Consider the following 22,183-nt stretch of genomic DNA (forward strand, 5'->3'; position numbering starts at 1 on the left):
ATCCCACAGGTTTCACCAATTTCATGAGGAGCCCTGCGGGGGACATATTTAACCCATTACACATTGAAATATACCAGGACATGGAGCAACCGCTGAGCCATTACTACATTGCATCATCCCATAATACATACTTGACTGGAGACCAGCTGCTATCTCAGTCTAAGGTGGACATGTATGCATGGGTGTTACAAGATGGCTGCCGATGCATAGAAGGTATTTGGAAGTTGAAATAGACACATTACAGAAATAGTTAATGAAGGGGTTAATTTCCTTATACATTTGCTTTATTCTCTAAGAAGCCAGCAATGCTATTAAATCACTCTACGGTTCTGTCTTCCCGCTGGGAAGTAATAAAGTTTTCAGACACTGAAATCAATCACTTTGTGAACAATTAGCAATTATTAGAGAATTTCAGCGATATTAAAGGACTGGTAAGAAATAAAGCAATGAACAACAGTAAACCTATGTAATTCACAACAATTAGCGAGCCAATCAATATGTCGACAACAAAGCACACTAGTTCAACCTTAATGTTTCCACTGAAACATATTTAGGTAATAGATTTCCAATTTTCTTTGATTGTATTGATTGGATTTGAAGATCTCTTCTGAATCTGTGTAAATAGCACAACATTATTCTTTTTACAGTTGATTGTTGGGATGGTGCTGATGGAGAGCCAATGGTACACCATGGATACACCCTCACCTCAAAAGTTCCCTTTAAGGATGTCGTTGAGACCATCAACAAACATGCCTTTGTCAAAAATGAGTAAGTTTCATATTGTAAACAATGGAAATACTAGTTTAAATAAACTCATAGTACCTGGAGTTTCTTCCAATATTATAAAACATGAATATGCTCTACTGATTGCCACCACACTACCTTGCCTAGCAAGGTACCCAAGTACCTACTAGGCCTGAAAGATAAATCAAATTTAAATAGAAATCGCAATCACCAAGATCACAATTTCGGAATCGTGAAAGCAGCGAGTATCGCAATGACGTCATTTCAGCATTGGAGAAGTTTGAAGAAGTGGTTTCATACTTCCCCCTAGTCCCGTGGACTGCGGTGCGCAGCATCTGCAGTGTTGGACATACCTTCCGCACAAACCCAACACTGTCTGGCCTCTATCGTTGTCTCCCGGCTCATGTGCACGGCATACTTCCTGGTTCCTGTATGTCACAAGACATAAAGGAAGTATGCCATGCATTAGATCCTGCAGGAGAAGTGGATAGACGGGCATCTTTGGACTTGTGCTGGAAGGTATATCCAGCACTGTCGCAGCTTGGGGGACAGAGGGGCCACAGAGAGAGACCCAGAGCAGGTACACAGAAAAACAGAGGGGGACACAAAGGGGGCACAACAAGACACAGAGGGTGCACAGAGTGGCAGGGGACAGGAAGACACAGGGGGAACAAAGCTTGATTTGAAGGAAATCGTGAATCGAATCGAAATCGTGATTTCGGACAGAAATCATTCAATTCAATTTTTTCCTAAAATCGTTCAGGCCTAGTACCTACCTCAGTTTTCTTGCTGCTGCCACCTGTGTATTACTGTCTGATAGGGGTATGACCTTTTGGCACATATGGACTATCCATTTTCTGAGCAGAATTGTTAACTTGTGACAGGAAACTGATAATTACTGGTAAAGAAGCTATTTAGTTGTATCTACATAGTATTAGTATTACATACCCGTAAGTATTATAAGCATATACATCTGGTGTACATGATAATAAACCTCAGACTCCTCCCTCATCTCATACAGTAACTGTATTTTCAGTGGGATTATCATGGACCTCATTTTTATGGGGCTTTTCTGAACTCAACAAGTGGAAGACTTTATTAAATATATTGGCAGATTTTGGCTTTTAGGCAGTTTTTGCTTTTGGTCTCCAAGGCGCACATCATGCCTTAAAGAGAAAGTTCAGCCTAAACAAGCATACTGTCATTAAGTTACATTAGTTATGTTAATTAAAATAAATAGGTAATATAATCTCTTACCCACCCTGTTTTAAAAGAACAGGCAAATGTTTGATTTCATGAGGGCAGCCATCTTTTTGGTTGAAAGGAGGTGACATGGAGCGTGAGACACAGTTCCAACTGTCCTGTGTGCTGATCACCCCTCCCAGTTGCTAGGCAATGTAAATAACAACATAGGAAATCCCATCATGCTTTGCACAGCATCAGGGGAAAAAGCCCGGGCAGTTTTCTTTGTTGGGTGGAGCTTAGCTAAAAATGCAGCTAAAAATGATGCTTTGGTAAGAAAAACAAAGTTCTGATGCTGTTAAAGAAACACCAAGCCTTTTCAGTTCTGCTGAGTAGATTTTTAGTCCAGAGGTTCACTTTAAGTTACATACTGTTTTTGAGTAATGTAGGGAGACCAGAACCCCATTCCTGGTGGTTCTCCCAGTGTTTGCAGTTGTAGAAATGCCATAAGTGTAAGCAGGGCCAGTTCTAGATTTTTTGTGGCCTGATGCAAACTTGGTGCATCTGCACCACCACCCCTCCCTCCAGTTTCATTTAATGCGTGACATGCTGCAGCTCAACACACTAGCACACTGGCTGGCTGTGAGTCTGTGACAAACAAACTGCTCACCCTTAGCCACTCCATTCCTCTTCAGTCAGAACTCTGACTGCATGTTGTTAGTGTAAACACAGTACAAACATGCTGCCCCTGTAATTTCTGCGCCTGGTGCAAATGTTTCACCTTGCTTCATGAAAGAATCGTCCCTAGGTGTAAGTTGCTAAAACAGAACTGGTATCATTGGTTTGTGTAATATGTAGGATTAAAGTGAACCGCCGGGTGAGAGCGATATGGAGGCTGCCATATTTATTTCTTTTCAAGCAATGCCAGTGGCCTGGCTGCCCTACTGATCCTCTGCCTCTAATACTTTCAGCCATAGACCCTGAGCAAGCATGCAGACCAGATGATTATGACATTATTGTCATGCCTGACAAGATTAGCTGCTTGTTCCTGGTGTAATACAGACACTACTGCAGCCAAATAGATCAGCAGGGCTGCCAGGCAACTGGTATTGTTTAAAAGGAAATAAATATGGAAGTCTTCATATCACTCTGACCTCAGGTTCACTTTAAAAGGAACCTGAATTGGGTGATCTATCAAAGCTGCCATATTTATTTCCTTTTAACTATTTTAGCCACTTGGAAGTGGTTGTCAAGTCCAAGCGGCTGCTGCTGCGTGCTCCCGTGTTGCCCCCGTTAGCCCGGAGATCAGTGAATGGGAACATAGTTCCCATTCACTGATCTAAGTTCCCAGTAGAAAGACTGCATCGGCTTCTTATGAGAAGCCACGGTCTTTCTGAGAAAAAAAAAAGTCCTCCTTATACTTTCTGTAAGTGAGAGTGCTCGCTTACAGGATGGAATTTAAAAAAATTACTGTGGCCATCTTGTGGCCAAATAGTAAAACTACATGCACATACATTTTTTTCACATAAAACACACAGTTCATTTAAAATTAACTGTTTACCCCCCACACCCAAAAAGTATGCAAATAAAATTTTTACCTAAAAAAAAAATAAAAAATTACAATTTGAAAAAACAAAACAAAACATAAATAGTTACCTAAGGGTCTAAACTTTTTTTTTAATATGCATGTCAAGAAATTATATTACTACCGTATATTCCGGCGTATAAGACGACTGGGCGTAAAAGACGACCCCCCAACTTTTTCAGTTAAAATATAGAGTTTGGGATGTACTCGCGGTATAAGACTACCCATCTTCCAGCGCACACCAAATAAAAACAAAATCATGTACTGGTGCTGTGTAGGAACAGATACTGGTGCTGTACTGTATGTGTTACCCAGTATATAACAGTATATAGTCAATTGACTTGTTGGATTGGTCAACTCTCCTTAAGTAGACTGGTCAGCTCTCCTTGTCTACCTGTTTATCAGAGCAGTATGGAAGAATAGATTGCGCTCCCTCAGCAGGGAGATCTGAGAGGCGGTAACAGGATAGGGCGTATCACCCCGCATCAATGACACCCAGCGTAAAGACGGCCCCCAACTTTTCAGAAGATTTTCAAGGGTTAAAAAGTAGTCTTATACGCAGGAATATACAGTAATATTTTTTTAATTATAAGCTTGTAAAAAGTGATGGACGCAAAACTGAAAAAAATGCACCTTTATTTCCAAATAAAATATTGGCGCTAAACATTGTGACAGGGACATAATTTAAATGGTGTAATAACCGGGACAAATGGGCAAATAAAATGTGTTGGTTTTAATTATGGTAGCATGTATTATTTTAGAGCTATAATGGCCAAAAACTGAGAAATAATGATTTTTTTCAATTTTTTTCTTAATTTTCCTGTTAAACTACATTTAGAAAAAATAATTCTTAGCAAAATGAACCACCCTAAGAAGGCTTAATTGGTGGCGGAAAAAATAAGATATAGATCAATTCATTGTGATAATTAGTGATAAAGTTATTGGCGAATGAATGGGAGGTGAAAATTGCTTGGATGCATAAGGTGAAAAAACACTGAGGGCTGAAATGGTTAAACAATACCAGGTTCCTGGCAGTCCTGCTGATCTTTCTGGTCAGTAGGGTCTGAATCATACACCTGAAACTTGCATGCATCCAATCTTGTCAGATTTGTCATAGACATCTGATCTGCATGCTTGTCCAGGGTCTATGGGTTAAAGTATACAAGGCAGAGGATCATCAGGTCAGCCAGGTGTGCGTTATTTAAAAGGAAACAAACATGTCAGCCTCCATATCCCTCTCACCTTGGGTTACCTTTAGCATATTCCTTACAAGTTCCTTTCTAACCTTTCTTCTCACTGTAGGTATCCTGTCATTCTGTCCATCGAAAACCACTGCAATATACAGCAGCAAAGGAAAATTGCTCAGTACCTCAAAGAAATATTTGGAGATAAACTTGACTTATCTTCAATCCCACTTGGAGAAAACAAACAGCTTCCAACTCCCCAGAACCTAAAGGGCAAAATACTTGTGAAGGTAAACAATAACGCGGATTACGGCTTTGTATGGAAAATGTCCAGTGTCTGTGCTTGTCAACAGAGCTATTTATTCAAACCCTGTACCGGGAAAAACAAGGCTGGAATATCCGTAACATTTGTGTTATGCTGCAGATTATGTGTTACTTTGAAAACAATAGACATTCTTCCTGGAGAGAAGCAACAGCTTGAAAATAAAGCAGAAGAGACAGATGTTGCTTCACTAGCGATAAATCCATGAATGGTCTTCATAGAAGTGTAGTCTCGGGAAAAGAATGAAACAGAATAATATGGATTTTATGCTTGGCCTGCTGGGAAACTGATTGATGGCAGTGCAATTAATCATAAACTAAAATGTATTTTGATGGTGCATGTCATTTTAATGATTTAATTTAAAGAGCGTGCATAGGAATGTGTTGAAAATAATGATATAGTACAGAAATTAAGCAATATATGTGGCACAGCGAGGAGAACGCCAGCACATACCACTAAGGCTGCATCCAAAATGACCACAAGCTCAGTGTGCAGCACCTAAATAGATTTTCTGCACACTTTGCATTCAATTCAGATGCAAATCATATGCAAATCTGCTACTACTTATTATGCAAACAGGAAACTCAGGAGGAGGGGCTGGGAGCAGCTAACCTGACAGTCACATAGTTACAAAGTTAAGAAAAGGTGGGGGGAAAGGCTGCGCGTCCCTAAACACATGCTGCAATTGAATGGTTAACCGCACAGGCATACACCGCCTCTGCTAGACTGAAAAATGCATGCCCTGCATCCAAGACAAGTGCTAACATTTATTAAACTAGGAGGAACTTTAGCTTCCAATATGGTTTGCATGCAAAGTATATTATACTAAACACTTGCGCCACGGTAAGGCAAACCTCCGGGCAAGTGACCTAACCTAAATTTAAAACCTTGGGAGCAGCTAAGCAAAAAAATGTGTAACTTACATTTGGTTGAACAGCGAAAAGAAGAACGCCAGCGCATACCACTAAGGCTGCATCCAAAATGACCACCAGCTCAGTGTGCAGCACCTAAATAGATTTTCTGCACACTTTGCATTCAATTCAGATGCAAATCATATGCAAATCTGCTACTACTTATTATGCAAACAGGAAACTCAGGAGGAGGGGCTGGGAGCAGCTAACCTGACAGTTACATAGTTACAAAGTTACAAAGTTAAGAAAAGGTGGGGGGAAAGGCCCTAAACACATGCTGCAATTGAATGGTTAACAGCACAGGCATACACCGCCTCTGCTAGACTGAAAAATGCATGCCCTGCATCCAAGACAAGTGCTAACATTTATTAAACTAGGAGGAACTTTAGCTTCCAATATGGTTTGCATGCAAAGTATATTATACTAGACACTTGCGCCACGGTGAGGCGGTGAGGCAAACCTCCGGGCAAAACATATTGGAAGCTAAAGTTCCTCCTATCCAACCATTCAATTGCAGCATGTGTTTAGGGACGCACAGCCTTTCCCCCCACCTTTTCTTAATATATGTGGCATAGTCAGCAGATTGTTGTATCTGTGATCAGAAGGAAGCAAATTGCCTGGAATCAGAAATGTTCAATCAGATTCCACGGAATTGAAATTTCCACATTTTTCGATCGGAAATTGGCATTTCCGAATGAAATTCAGGTATTTCCAACCTTGCCTACCTGGGATCTGCCGCGGTTTATACTGCAAGATTGTGATTTTCACAGTAGTGGAAATGAGTGCATTGCTTGCGGTCTACTGGTTGCCACCACACTGCCTTGCCTAGCTATACCCAAGTACATATCTGAGTTTATTACATGCTATTGTCACTTGCCTGTTACTGATATGGATCTCCATCATTCCCAACTCAACGCAGCCAGCAATTGGCACTATATTACTCTCCAGAGACAACATTCACAAATGGACCAGAAAGTTAACATTCCAGAACAGTTTTAAATAATGTTCCATTTGCATGTAACAGAGGAATCAGGATTAATGGGAGGAGCACAGAAAGAATATTCACCACCATACTATGTGCTATATCAGTCTATGAGACTTTGGGCCTGATCCAATTCACTTTTTCTTCTGAGTTTTCCTTGGAGATAATTTTTCATCTTCTGTTTAAAATAACTTTTCCGCAATCTGCAATACAAAAAAATACCTAAAAAGTAGGTGAAAAAGTACTGTCAATATTTTCTTGCTTGCCGGTGGCTTAAAAGACAATTTATTGATAAGATTTTGAAATGACATCTAGTAGAAAACGTGGAGAAAAAGTGAATTAGATTGGGCCTTTTGTACCCACTGGCCCTGCACAACCATGCAGATCAGATGCTCTGACTCTGGCCTTACTCCACTGGCTGCATGCTTGTTGCAGTGTGTGACTTAAACTCAACTAAAGACTTAAGCTCAGCATGTTATCCAGGCAACTGGCATTGTTCATTAGAGAATGAAGATGGCAGCCTCTGCATTCCTTTCACTTTAGGTTCCCTTAGAGTAGGGCGTTCATATAAGTAAATGTCACTATACATATTGATGTATACATATTGCAAGTATATGCAAGAATATACATAAACATTTTTTTCTGCATTTACTTTTTCTCCCAAGTTTACTCCGAGGTGAGAGTTTCAGATTATAAATAAAATGTCTTATAAGCCACCAGCAAGCAAGAAAATACTAAGAATAATATTGACAATACCTTTTCACCTACAGTACTTTTTGGTACATTTTTTTCAATTGCAGAGTTATGAAGTGTTATTTTAAATAGATAAAAAAATTATCTCCTAGCAGAAAAAGTGAATTGGATCAGGCCCCATGTGACAGGGTAAAAGTACCTTAAGAGTAGCAATACATTTGAGGGGAAAAAAGGTTTAAATCGAGGATCCCCTATGAGCTATGTTAGCTTTTCACTTTAGGAAAACATATTTTCAAGTCCTTTACAGTTCCGTTGCTAAAATGAATCTTTGCAATTTATCTAATGTAGTGTATAGCCAACACCAGATATTCAGTGTTATGGACTGTGATGACTTAATTTTATGCAACTATTTGTATGCATATGGCTTCATCTCCTAATCATGGTACATGCACTCCAGGGGAAGAAGCTGCCGTATGACCTAGCGGAGGATGTGGAAGAAGGTGAGGTCTCAGATGAAGACAGCGCTGATGAAATCGAAGAGGAATGCAAATTAAGCAATTGTTTTGTAAGTGACATTTTTGTTTTATTAAATCTGTACTGTGTGTGCATACTCTTGATTATTTGAATGGCTTATTGAATAGATTCAGACTGTTTAAAGGAGAACTTCCACTCCAGTCTTTGCTTAGAGGGATCAAACAACACTGATAAATGTACTGTTCAAGCTGCCCATCAAAATGTAGGGGTCCATGCCTCTTCATGTTACAGTACATCTGTTCTATGATTAGGAGGGGATAGGGAGCAGTGGTACCAAAGGAATAAAAAACAACATTTTCAAGTCACTCCAAGGAAACCAACAGACCTTAGATTGTCTAGACTATTTGGGCAAGATCAAGACAACTGACTACCCATGTCATTGGGCCACCTACTGTTCACTGGTGATCTATCTTTGTGTGTATCACTTTCTCCAGTAGTCTTTTCTTCTGTTAGCTGGGGTGGGGGGGGGGGGGTGGGGGGGTAGCGAGTCTACCATCCTTTGCGGTATTGTGCTAGTTCCTAACTGTGTTCCAATCTCCCTGTGTTTTTTTTTTTTTTTTTAAATCCTTGTGCATTATCCAACTCTCATTGTAGATAACTCTTAACACAATTCAGATTTTTTTTTTTTTATAATCAAAATTTTTATTATTAATACAATATGATATTACAACAAATAGTATCACAAATACATAAAACTATACGTCCAACAGTATATCCACTCCCCCATATAAATACCACGTAAATAGGGAATGAGCAGGACGGTCAAAGGTCCCCCTCCAACCCCCTGACCCAGCCATCCCCCCACTCCTGAAAAACACACCTTGCGGAGTGGTCCACTGTCGTCCAATATAAAAGAAAGAGAGGAAAAAAGAGGGAGGGAAAAAAAAAAAAAAAGGGAGAAACGCGTATCAGTGTTGTCTCAAGAAAATATTTTATTTTAGCTCCTAAAGAGGTCCTCCTCCCCCATCTGCACCTATTCACCAATGGTGGTTTCTATTTCAAGGCCCTCTCTAAATTCCAGCCAAGTTGCCCATATGCTGTGGAACTTATCCATTTGACTCTGTGCCGACAGAACCAGTTCCTCCATCCTCATTGTATCATTAACCTCCTTAGCGGTAACCCCGTGTGTGACACGGGGTAAGCCGCCGGAGGGTGCCGCTCAGGCCCTGCTGGGCCGATTTTAATAATTTTTTTTTTGCTGGACGCAGCTAGCACTTTGCTAGCTGCGCCAGCACTCTGATCGCCGCCGGCCCCTTTGCGATCGCCGCTATCTGCTGCGGCGCGGGCCCCCCCCCCCCTCCAGACCCCAGCGCTGCCTGGCCAATCAGTGCCAGGCAGCGCCGAGGGGTGGCCCGGGACTCCCAATGACGTCCCGACGTCAGTGACGTCGGTGACGTCATCCCGCCCCGTCGCCATGGCGACGGGGGAAGCCCTCCAGGAAATCCCGTTCTTTGAACGGGATTTCCTGATCGCCTATCGCCGGAGGCGATCGGCGGGGCTGGGGGGATGCCGCTGAGCAGCGGCTATCATGTAGCGAGCCCTCGGCTCGCTACATGATAAAAAAAAAAAAAAAAATAAAAAAAACTGTTGCGCTTCCCCCTGGCGGTATTTTTCATACCGCCAAGGGGGTTAAGGGCTTCTGCCAGATCTATAGCACCCAGCTTGGCATCCAATTTCCAATTTTTGGCTATCAGATACCTCACTGAACTCATCAAGTGCCCCAGGATAGACCCCTTTATTTGTTTTATAGTCCCAGGGTACATAGAGAGTAGCGCTATCTCCGGAGAGAAATGCCTTTCCCCTGGGTACATTTTTAACATAACACAATTCAGATTTAACACATTTTATTCCCTGTATTCCATGTGTTACAAAATCTGTGATTGTAGGCCTCTCCAGTTAAAAACCAACAACATTAGGTTTATTTTGTCATCTCTTGTTTGGATCCTCAGTTGTTTATATGTGAAAAGTTTTATATCAGGATGATACCATTTATTGGCTAACTTCAATAAAAACAAAAATCTACTTACCTTTGGATACCTCAAGCCCCTGCAGCCGTACTGTTTCCTTGCCGCAGTTCTGCTCCCAGCCGGTGGCTGAGGGGCCCCTCCGGTGCAGATGCCGACCTTGCCAGGTCGCCATCTACTGCGCCTGTGTGAGAGGCAGTCACGCTAACGTCAACAGTAGTTCTGCACCTGCGCAGTACACTCCAGTACACAGAGCTGCGGATAGGGCACAGGACGACTGCCAGAGACTGGAGGAAGCCCCGGGTAAGTAGATTTTTGTTTTTTTATTTTGCCTGCACCTTTCCTTTACGTTTTTAGCCAATCAGCCTCCTTCAGACTCAATTCCTGGATGATGGTGTCATCCTGATTCAAAACGTCTTGTTTTTACAGTAAAATACTCCACTGTGTTAGTATTAGTTTATATGTACAACATTTTAAGACTAGCCATTTCTCAACAGTGTCCCAAACTGGCAAACAAATGTTTAAACCCTTTGTTGATTGGAGTATAAAACTACATTGGCTTCAATTAACTTGCACATGATTGCTAAAAATTGCTGCCTTGTCTCATTGTGTTACATGAAAATCAACTGACTGAGGTCTTAGTTTTTAACTGATTATTGTTCATCCATATGAGTTTTCCAACGTAACATGTAATTGATTAAAGGGCATCCGAGGTGAAAATAGACTGATGAGATAAGCAATAGTATCTATCCTCCTTCTCCTAAAAATATTTTTTTAGATATCCCACAATTTTGTTTTATATTTAAATCTAGTTTTTAAGTTTTTACTGTTGCATTGTCTCTGCTCAATGACACATTCCTTGACGTATGTCAGAGCTAAAATCTATGAACTTTTTACCCTTTTTATCTCTTTCCTGCTTTTAGAAGCCATTTACTGCCAGGGAAGTGTTTTATAGCCAGTCCTGACCCAGACAGAAACTGTTAATTGTATACCTGATTTTTTTACTTTTTCAGGCATAGAAAGAAAAAAAGGAACACAGCATAGTTGTTTGTGTGCTTGGCACTGCACATAGACATGTCCATCTCATCATGTCACATGTTGCCTCGGTTGTCCTTTAAAAACATTGCGTAGCAAGTGGATATTTGCATGGTTAATGTCTGTGTGGTTCTATTTTGATTATTTGATTGCCGTTAGGACGGAAGTCTACCATTTTCTTTTGGTTACTATCTGACAGTGCCAGGCAGACACCACTGAATATGGAAGAGGTGGACGTCTGAAATGACAGTTGCTATTCTCAGCCATACATAACAGCAGTGCATTTGTTGCTTTAACTCAATCAAACGCCAGTTCTGCTTGGATAGAAAGACACATATCTAGTGCGTGCCTATTTGGCATAGCTAAATAGAGTTCTAGGAATCAGCCTGGAGCACTGAATGAAGCGCATATTAATGGGTTTTGTGTTAATCCTTTGCAGAGTAATGGCACAACAGAGCACCAAGTGGAATCTTTCATACGGAAAAAACTGGAGTCCTTATTGAAGGAATCTCAAATCAGGGATAAGGAGGATCCTGACAGCTTCACTGTGAGGGCGCTGCTGAAGGCAACTCATGAGGGACTCAATGTGAACCTGAAACAGGTAAACAAAGACACGCTGTGCACTGTCAGCAGTCTGTTTACATCATCTACCATACAAATGTAATGCACTAAGTGTCTCAAAATACGTTCATTACCTACACTGGAAAACGTCGATTAGCATTTTATCATGTATGTACACGGCCTTTTCTTTTCATGGATCACATATTCATACATCAACTGGTTGTATATTTGAACACAGGAGTCCAAACATAGCCATACATGCATCAGATAATCCATTACGCCATTGCAAAGCAATCATTTGAGCAGTGCACAGTTCACCGGATTGCAGCATTTAGTTGCAATCAGATCTAAACATAAACATGGAAACACAATGAAGGTCACGTTTTGTGATGTGGTAAATCAATCGCACCGCTGCTCAGTGCAGTACAAAAATATGCAGATGCCAAATGACCCATTAGCCTATCCATAAAGATTTACCTATGCTTCTGATCATACTTAGGGTCACATATTTATCAAAGAGAAAGATGTAGATAAGTGATAGTTGACAAATAGAACATGAGCTCTTGTGTATAAGTCGTCTCCAATATTCAACCTTCTTAAACTGGATTTTTTATTTACTCAAGTATAAGTCTACCCAGCAAAGTTAATGGCTACACTTGGGGCTCAGGAGGGATTGATGACTGCACTGCATACAGCATTGCAGCCATTAACCCCTCATGTCCCTTGAGTGCAGCCAATACCTCCTCCAGGACCCCAGGTGCTGCAATTATTCACTTCCTTTTATGCAGCCCAGTATTTTCCCCCTGACCCTTTCCTTGTTAATTGTTGTGACCAGGACTTTCAGACCTGTGTTTTCTTGGCATTTCCTTTCCTCAAAGTATCACTTACCACAGAGTAAATTGCTGCAATTGGGAATGTCACTAATAGTACACACATTACTCAGTGTGCTCAGTGTTGCCCGTGACTCATGTCGAAGTTGACCCCTATACTTTTATGAAGTGAATCAGACCTACATTTCTAGACTTATACTCGGGTATATACAGTAATATATTGTGTGATAATCCTGTAGGATTTAACAATAGAAGGAATATAACATATTTGTCAGGCTGGATTTATACTTTTTCTGCCCCTTGGCCAAGTATATTGGGGCTCCCCTTCCATGTGAAGCAGTGCCCCTCCCATTCCATGTGCATCCCCTCTTCCATGTGCATCATCTATATACTGCTGCCACTTTCTTTCATGTACATCAGCTTCCCTTGTGCATCAGCTTCCATTTTTATGTGTTGCTCCCCATTTGCAACCTTCTCTTTCATGTATGTAGCAACTCCTATTTCATGTCCAGGTTCCACCTTGGGGAACAGCCGCCCAAGGCCCGACCGAGCCTTTGTGGCCTATCCAGAAATCCATCCTTGTCTTCCAGTATCCATTTATGAAAATACCCATCCAACACTAACAAATCCTAAAACTGACCTTTTTTACAAATATATAACACCAACTGTAACTCTTCCTTTAACCACCCTAGCATTCAATTTCTGCGGCCATGTGTCCGCGGGAGGGACATTTTTTTCAAATTTGTTTTATATAGTGTAGCTGGCACTAGGCTAGCTACACATGTGCCCCAAGTCCCATGGCACCGCTCTGATCCCCCCGATCGCCACCGGCTATATTTACTTAGCCGTGATCCCAAGAGAACCGCAAGTTCCCCAAACAGCTTCTGTCATCGCTATGGCGACTATCGGACATGACGTCTGACGTCATCGGCGTCATGCGCAGTCCCGATCCTCCCCATAGCGATGCCTGGAAGCTATTGGAGAGGCTGCACCATCGCGGGTTCCCGGTGGGAGGTATTTATAAGGGTGGCAATCGGGGGGATCAGAGGGTGCCGGCAGCGATCGGGGGCAACATGTAGCTAGCCAAGTGCTAGCTACATGATCTGAGACATTTTTATTTAAAAAAAACCCACCCAGGGCCATGCGATCCGCTGCGGTAGTATGGACGAGCTGAGCTCGTCCATACTGCTCAGGTGGTTAATGCTGGGCCAACAAAACAGATCTAGTAAGCAGTAGGTGCATAATTTAATGGCAAGTGACATTTTAGACCTGATTTGTGTATATGTGTATAAGGAACATTTAGCTATGCTTTCTGATCATTATGTACACTCTAGAGCAGGCTTTCTCAACCAGGGTTCCCTGGAACCCCAGGATTCCTTGAGGACTCTGCAGGGGTTCCTTGGCATTTTCCCCCATTGTGAGGGAAGTATAATAGAGCTCATTATAATAGTGGGTTTCATAAAAAGAAGCACTAAATTGGGGGTCCGAATAATAATGAGCCTGTGCTCATTACAGTATAATGAGTGGCAGTGTATTAGGAGTTAGTAAAATTTAAAGCCTCACCCACTTTTAAAGACCATGCCTTCGGAAAAATAAATGCAGGGGTTCCTCAAGATTAAAAATGTGTTTGCAGGGGTTCCTTGAGATGTTTTGTTGTCCCAGCATTAACCACCTGAGCAGTATGGACGAGCTCAGCTCGTCCATACTACCGCAGCGGATCGCATGGCCCCGGGTGTTTTTTTTCTTCCTTCAGATCCAAAAGTTATTTGCAGGGTTCCTCCAGGGTAAAAAGGTTGAGAAAGGCTGCTCTAGAGTATGTATGGGGAAGAAAAAAGTACTATCTGAATGCTATAGACCTGCTTTTCATCTGCTCTTCACACATTTAATAAAAACATATATTAATGCGCAAATACATATATGGTGAAAATTATTGCAAATTGGAACTCCCTATTATTCATCCTGAGTCATGCTGGGCAGCCCTAGATGCTGATGTCTGGCCAGCTTCTAACAGCCTTATTTAGCAGATAATTGGCACCGTATTCCTGTATGCCACTTTGGTAATTCACATGTATTAAACACTGTGAATAGATCATGGACATTTCAGACATGAATTAGTGATCTGATGAATTGTAATCTCATTACAGCCACAGTGTTATGCAGCTATCAGGCAGGGTTACAGTTTATTTATGTAATGGTTCTGTTTTATCCTTCCCTCTCTGTATTAACTTTGCAGCTTTGTTGGGTATTTTTCTGCTTTACACTTCAAAGTATCTTTGTTTTTCCCTTAGCATTGTGCAGAGTTCCAGCCTGGTCTCAGTGTCCTGGGGGATGCTTTGTTGCTGTAACATTCAGATGGCTTGATAAAGACAGCATCTGTCTCCACATTGTTCCTTTGGCTTTTACTGCCAATGGCGAATTAGCAAATGTTTCAAGCTCCAACGCATAGAAAACCTGGATTTCCCTCCTTGCATGTCACCTTTAGCCACAATTAGATGATTATAGATAATCTCTTTTCATAGATATTGTTTGCCGTGTTATGTTTTCATGTATGTTTTTATGCGACGGTTAATAAGGAGCTGAGTATTTTCCCCATGAAGTGACTTTAAATGCTGATTTCATATTTAGATGGTGTGCGGCCTCCGGAGCATATGAATTTTGATTTGCAGGTTATATGCTAATATATTTTCGGTCATTTTTAATGGCTGCGTAGGTCACATCAGTGTCTAGGCTGGCTGCTGTTCAAATGCATTTCCACAATTGTAAACAATGTTTCTAGTGCAATTTTTACAAAGCATTTTACCTGCTCACTAGATAAATACTTATCCTAACTTGCTAGTTGGTGGTTGTGCATTTAACTGTAAGATGAAGTTAATACATGGATGGCACAGGCGATAAAGGACAAGCGAAGCGAGAGGGATTTGGAGGCTGATCCTTTAGAACGATTATGGGCAGATTCGACCAAGAGACAAGTTTATCTCTAATCGTATGTGATTAGAGATAAATTTGTCTCTAGTCGAATCTGCCCATACACCACAGGCCGATTCCAGTCTGATTTCAGCATGAAATCATAAGGGAATCGGCTGAGCTGCCGCGGCCGCCCCGCCGCTGCCCCCAAAATGTATAAATGTATGTTGTGTAATGCATTTATACATTACCTGTCCGGTGTCAGCCTCCACACAGTTTCCGTCCATGTCGCCGGGTTCCGCATACACGCTAGCGGCGCATAACATCTGACGTCAGACGCTATGTGCGGCCGGCGTGTATGTGGAACCCGGCGAGATGGACGGAAACCGTGTGGAGGCTGACACCGGACAGGTAATGTATAAATATAAATGCACACACACACTACATACATTTATACATTGCGGCGGGGGTTTCGTCGTGCCGTCGCTCGTTCACAATTCGTCCGCTGTACCGCCGCGCACCTGACCAACCAACTTCGGCCTGACATTTTCCAACATGTGCAATCGACCATGTGGCCAATTTATTTTCCGAAATTGGCCGCTTTGTCGGTCGGGCATGCACTGGGCTGCACCAATTTTCATCCAATTCGATTATAATAATCAAATTGGATGGTCGATTGGTTGGTTGGTCGGCTAGTGTATGGCCCCCTTAATACTTTTAGCCATAGACCCTGAACAAGCATGCAGCAGATCAGGTGTTTCTGAAGTGTTTTTCTGATGTGTGGTGTTGTTTAAACACTACTGCAGCTAGATAGATCAGCAGGGCTGCCAGACAACTGGTATTGTTTAAAAGGAAATAAATATGGCAGCCTCCATATTCTTCTCACTACAGTTGTGTAGTTAGCATGCTCAACGTGTAGCACTAGAGTCTTGAGTTCTCCTCCCAGCCAGGACACCATCTGCGTGGAGGTTGTATATTTTCCTATTATTCATATAGGCATCATCTGTTCTGCTTTCAACTTAGAATATACTGATAGGTTAAGTGTCTTCTCCCAAAAATGTCTTTATACCACAAAGAGGGCCAGAGCCCCCAGAGCCATTTTCAGATATTGGCAAACCAGGAAGTTGCATAGGGAATTACTTGCTGGAAGGGGAACCGAAGAGCTAAACCAAGGACACTATTGTATATTGAATTGTCATAAACAGGTACTGGCTACATGAGGAAGGAATAGGTTGTAGCTGTGGCATAGGTACCATGATACATATGCTGCTCTTGGACTGCCCAGAGGCCTTACAACCTTGAGGGGACCTAGAATATCTAATTCAAAGACATTACTCTGAAAGTTTTACAGGAACACTACGGCGTCGGCTAGCAATCCTTTTTCTAGATATTGAGAAGATTGACCAAGCTCATCAATTACCTGTATCTCTTATCATTCTTGCAGCCCAACCTGTGGTCACCAGTAATTGGAAGTCCACAGAACCATTATCTATGCAGTATCTTACTTCTTTAGCTACCAGTAATATCTTATGGTGCTAAGGATTGAGAACAAGTCTCTAACCTCCAAGGACTTCTGTGTCCTTCCAGACAAGTGGAAGCAGCTGATAATGGGTTCTAAGAGATTAGTGGCGATTCGAAGCTTTATAGTTTTTTTGCTTGTTTCTTAAGTTTGTACATTACTGTAAGTATCTGTACTATCTACTTGTTTCATTCCCACGTATATGAGGGTAGATATGCTTTGACCAAGTACCATTCTCAAGACGTTCTGTACCCTAGTATTTTCTTTTCTTTGGATTAAGTACAGTTCAGTGTTTTGATGGCCTGAAGTCTCTGGTCCAATGACCCTTAACAACTAGATGAATCCACTCGCCCATTCAGCCTTTAGGCCAAGTAAATGGGTGGGCAGTGATTTTTCATACTAGTATAGGGCAGACAAGGTTAACAGTTGTAATTCCAACTGGTTAACTTTAATTACTGATATTCTGTGTACACATATCTGACTTTATATAAAAAGGTATTGGATGTGATTAGCATCTTTGGATTGTGATGTCTTGACTATAAAACATTTTTAAATCTTTTTTTGTGCACTGCTGCATGAGACAATAAACATTTATTGGGAAAAAACCTTTGTATTACATTAATATAAATGACTCCTTATTATCCTATGATCATGGCAGTTAATTGGAGCACAGCATTTTTCTTCAACCACTTATTTTTCACAGTTTTAGTAATAATGAATGTAGCTATATACAGTACTTTCATTAACTCCTCATTAATATTTGATCTGATGTACAGTACTTTCCCATTTTCTTATTGTTGTGGTATTTACTGGTAAAGCATGTATGTCATCTAACATTGCTACCATTTTTTTCTGTTTTTATAATGCAGAATTCTGATACAAAAGACCGAGGAAAATCCAAAAGGTCCTCATTGGGCAACATTACAAAGCACAAGGTAAGAAGCTGAGGAATGTACAAAATACCCCATGCAGGAACTTGTTACCATCTTTATACTGCTGAAGTATCATGTGCAGTACTAGTGCCTAAAAAGTTCTGTATGCATGTTTACCTTTCTCTTCAAGCACCCTGGGAGCCCTGGGTCCACAATGCTTTGCAAGCAAATCTTGATTCTGCAGTGAAAGGCTTGGATTGGGCACATGACCTACTGCACCTTACTATTAGTCAGTGAGAATGCCTATCATAGTAACGGACCAATAGTGAGGTGGTGAAGGTCACAGGTCTGATTTCAACAAACTCTGAATTTCCACTTAAACAGAACATCAGAATTAGACAGGATGGTGAAACTCCCCTCTCTCCACCCCTAACTCTTCATTCCTGCCCTGAAGATATCAGAATAAAGTGTCCATACATGGTACAATTAAATAGTATGATTTTCCCATTTATTCAACCAAAACAATCAAATAGAGAAGAAATTGAAAGTTATCTTTTTTTTCAATCAATAAAAAAATGATTGATTATCCAGTTCTTTGGATAAAAATCTGATTGGATGTGTTGGAAAAATCAGGATAATTGTTTTGAAAATTGAATGGAGTATGGTAGGCTTGGTACATCGAATAGATCAAAATCTTTTAAATAAAAAATGAAGGTATTGAAACATGTATGGTCACCCCAAGGTGGTCTGGAGTAACCCTTCCTCCCCAACAGATATCAGAATTCGGTAGGCCGCTGATCTCTCTCTCTCTAAAAAAAAAAGAAAAATTGCAGAGTAGCAACCAAGCAGAAATGTCTCACTTGTCCTGCAGGCATGCTCCCAGGTGAGCTCACACCTGCTGAACACTTAGGCCTGGTTCACATTAGCGGTCGCCGTCCGGAATCGCCGTGCCGGAGCCGGACCGCATGCGGAACGGACGGAACGGACGCACGGCATAGCAATGAAAGTCTATGCGTCCGTTCACATGCGACCGTTTCGTCCGGACCGGAGCCGGACCGGATCCGGACTCCGGCATAAGATCCAACATGCGCTATTTTTTGGTCCGGCTCCTCCGGCAGACGTATCCGGAGCGGAGCCGGACTGTTGCATCCGGCCAATACAAACCAATGAGAACCGGAGAGCGCGCAACACACTGGTTATAAAAACCGGACGTTCTACCCCACTTCCTATGCTTTTTCTAGTGGCCATTTTGGATGGGGACCACATGGGCCCAGCGTTCACAGAGTGGAGCAGCAGGGATTTCATGCTGGAGCTCTTTGGCAGCAACATGTCTGATGATATGTCTGATAACGAGGAGGTGAGGCCTTCTCCCCACATAGTAGTAGGTGAACAGCAGGAAGGAGAGAATTCCTAGGTACGAGTAAAAAATGACTGGATCCATGGTCCCAACTGCAGTCTCTGTATCCACGGATGGTCTCCACACGTCCACCTGTCTCCAACAATGACCCCAGAGCTTCTGCTGACCTCCCAGACCTCAGGTATTTGCAGGTTGTTATCTCTTTAAGAAACTGGATCCGGACCGCAACCGTGTTCATACCGCACGGAAAACGGATGCAAACGGACCGGATCCGGACCTGATCCGGATAGGAACCGTACGGATTAGGTCCGGTCCGGATCCGGTGCGGTCCAGACATCCGTTCCGGTTTTTACAAAACCGCAAGTGTGAACGGGGCCTTACACTTACTGTGAGTGGGCATACTTCTCCGCCCATTCCCCCTTCACCCCAGAAAGTGGCCTTTCCTCATCCACTCATAAAAATGGACATGCATGTGGGAAAAGGCAATTTCAATGCATAGAAAATTATTTTGATGCAAGACATAGAGCAATATGTTTTTTTTTTTTTGTTCACTTTTTTTACTACTAAAACTTCAATTATCCACCATCACCATTCACAAGCAGGCAATCTAGTTGCAGCTCTGTATGATTTTATTTACCCATGCTCTATAATTGTAATTCATTTAATTTCTTCTATTATGTATGATACAGAAATATACTGTCCTTTCCGTCAGTCAATATGTATTTTCTGCTTCTGTTGCAGAAAACTTCCAAATCCAGGTCGAAATCTTGCAGCACTGATGAAGAAGAAGATTCTTCTCCTAAGGAGTCTGGACAGATGAACAGGTCAGTTGCCGTATGTTATCCCAGAATTCCTTCCCAACGCTGTGATCATGTGTTCAGCTCATTCCCCCATGTGATTAATAATGTATGCTTCTCATTACCTATCATTAGCTCTATAGGATAAGTGATCTTAGATATTCAAATATAATACAGAGCTTTGTTGTAAGTACAAAGCTTTATCCCAGGAATGAATTATTAAAGCTTCCATCATGCTAAGATGTCACTCCACTGTTAATTAAGACATACAACACAGCTGCATTCTTAACGAGTTACTGTACTTATCGTAAAGCTGATTTTTATATTCTAGTGAGCGGTTTATTTTGGTTTGTAAAGCTGATTTTTCTATTCTAGTGAGCTGTTTATTTAGGTTTGTAAAGCTGATTTTTCTATTCTAGTGAGCTGCTTATTAGTTTTGTAAAACTGATTTTTCTGTTCTAGTGAGCTGTTTATTTGGTTTGTTTCTATGTTTATTTATGTTTCATGTTAGGTTTATGCTTATTTATATTACCGTATTTTTCGCCGTATAAGACGCACTTTTTCTCCCCCAAAAATAGGGAGAAAAAGTCCCTACGTCTTATACGGCAAAGGCAGGGAATCCCCGACTTACGAACGCCCGCCGATACGAACCGCCGACCCGCCGCCATGTCGGGGATTCCCTGGCTTTCAGTGCCTGCTTGGGTGCCTTCCTTCCTCCCTCCCTCCCGCCCGCCCGAGTTTTCTGATCCCCCCGTCCGTCCCCGAGTGTCAATAGCGGCAACTTACCTTTCACATGCTCCCGGGCCGATCCCACATCGGGCTCTAGTGACTGGCTTGAACTGTGCGTCATCAGTTCAAGCCAGTCACTAGAGCGCGAAGTGCCGGGGAGAGGGATGTCTCCAGTCATCGCGGGCGCATCGTGGAGGTAAGCTGCCGCTACTTCACACACCCGGGGGGGCTAGATCCGCAAGGGGGAGGGAGCGCATGCTAGCGGGGGGCAGCACAATTATGTGGGAGCATGTGAAAGGTAAGTTGCCGCTATTGACACTCGGGGACGGACGGGGGGGGGGGGGGGGGATCAGAAAACTCGGGCGGGCGGGAGGGAGGAAGGCAGGGGGCCACAGGAGGACACATGGGGGGACAGAGGCGATATAAGGGGCAAGTGGAGACACATTGGGGGCCACAGGACTAGAGGACATGGGGGGCACAGAGGCAACATGAGGGGCAAATGAGGACACATTGGGGGCCACAGGAGGACATATGGAGGGCACAGAGGTGACATGAGGGGCAAATGAGGACACATTGGGGGCCACAGGAGGACATATGGGGGGCACAGAGGTGACATGAGGGGCAAATGAGGACACATTGGGGGCCACAGGAGGACATATGGAGGGCACAGAAGCACACATGAGGGGGCACATAAGGACACACAGGACACATGGGGGGGCACATGAGGACACATGGGGGGCACAGGAGGACACATGAAGGGCACATGGGGGGCACAGGAGGACACATGGGGGCACAGGAGGACATATGGAGGGCACAGAAGCACACATGAGGGGGCACAGAAGGACACATGGGGGGGCACATGAGGACACACAGGACACATGGGGGGCACAGGAGGACATATGGGGGGCACAGGAGGACACACAGAAGGACACATGGGGATATGGAAAGCACAGGAGCACACATGAGGACACACAGAAGGACATGTACAAGAAGCTCCTGGAATATGGACGCACCAGGTTTAGTATTTTTTTCCCCCTGGTTTTTGCCCTCCAAACTTGGGTGCGTCTTATATTCCGGAGCGTCTTATACGGCGGAAAATACGGTAGTTTCTAATATGATTTTAGTTCTTTATTTTACATGAAGAAAATCCTTAAAACCAGTGTATACAACCAGTTGTCTTCCTCTACATATTATATTTATAATGGGCTAGGGAGGAGCAGTTTTTATCGAATTTAATGTTAGAATAGGGTGGACATTAGAGTTTTTTATATTGTAGTATTACAACTGCTCATTTCATTCTCATAAACTATCACCTCTAATCCAACCCAAGTGAATGTCGTAGTGGTTGTAGTAGAATTGCGGTGCAGCCGTTCCCAAATAAAACATATAGGGATGGGAGAACTAACTGATTAACCAGGTAGATTGAATATTAAGACCTATCATTTTCAATAAAATTCTAAGCAGTAATTCCCTGTATA

The 22,183-nt window shown here is 42.4% G+C and overlaps 1 protein-coding gene across 9 annotated transcripts in view; it reads left to right on the forward strand.

Moving 5' to 3' along the window:
- PLCH1 (phospholipase C eta 1) overlaps positions 1–22,183 on the forward strand; it is a 359,933-nt gene that overhangs the window by 264,159 nt on the left and 73,591 nt on the right. For all 9 annotated transcript variants that reach the window (XM_068280865.1, XM_068280866.1, XM_068280870.1 and 6 more), the window contains 7 exons: positions 10–213; positions 648–768; positions 4,814–4,985; positions 8,061–8,168; positions 11,576–11,737; positions 17,820–17,885; positions 19,921–20,003. In XM_068280865.1, the coding sequence (XP_068136966.1) occupies positions 10–213; positions 648–768; positions 4,814–4,985; positions 8,061–8,168; positions 11,576–11,737; positions 17,820–17,885; positions 19,921–20,003 (916 nt within the window). The remainder of the gene's footprint in view (positions 1–9; positions 214–647; positions 769–4,813; positions 4,986–8,060; positions 8,169–11,575; positions 11,738–17,819; positions 17,886–19,920; positions 20,004–22,183) is intronic.

The sequence above is a fragment of the Hyperolius riggenbachi genome, chromosome 4, assembly GCF_040937935.1.
Source record: "Hyperolius riggenbachi isolate aHypRig1 chromosome 4, aHypRig1.pri, whole genome shotgun sequence".
Classification (NCBI taxonomy): Eukaryota; Metazoa; Chordata; class Amphibia; order Anura; family Hyperoliidae; genus Hyperolius; species Hyperolius riggenbachi.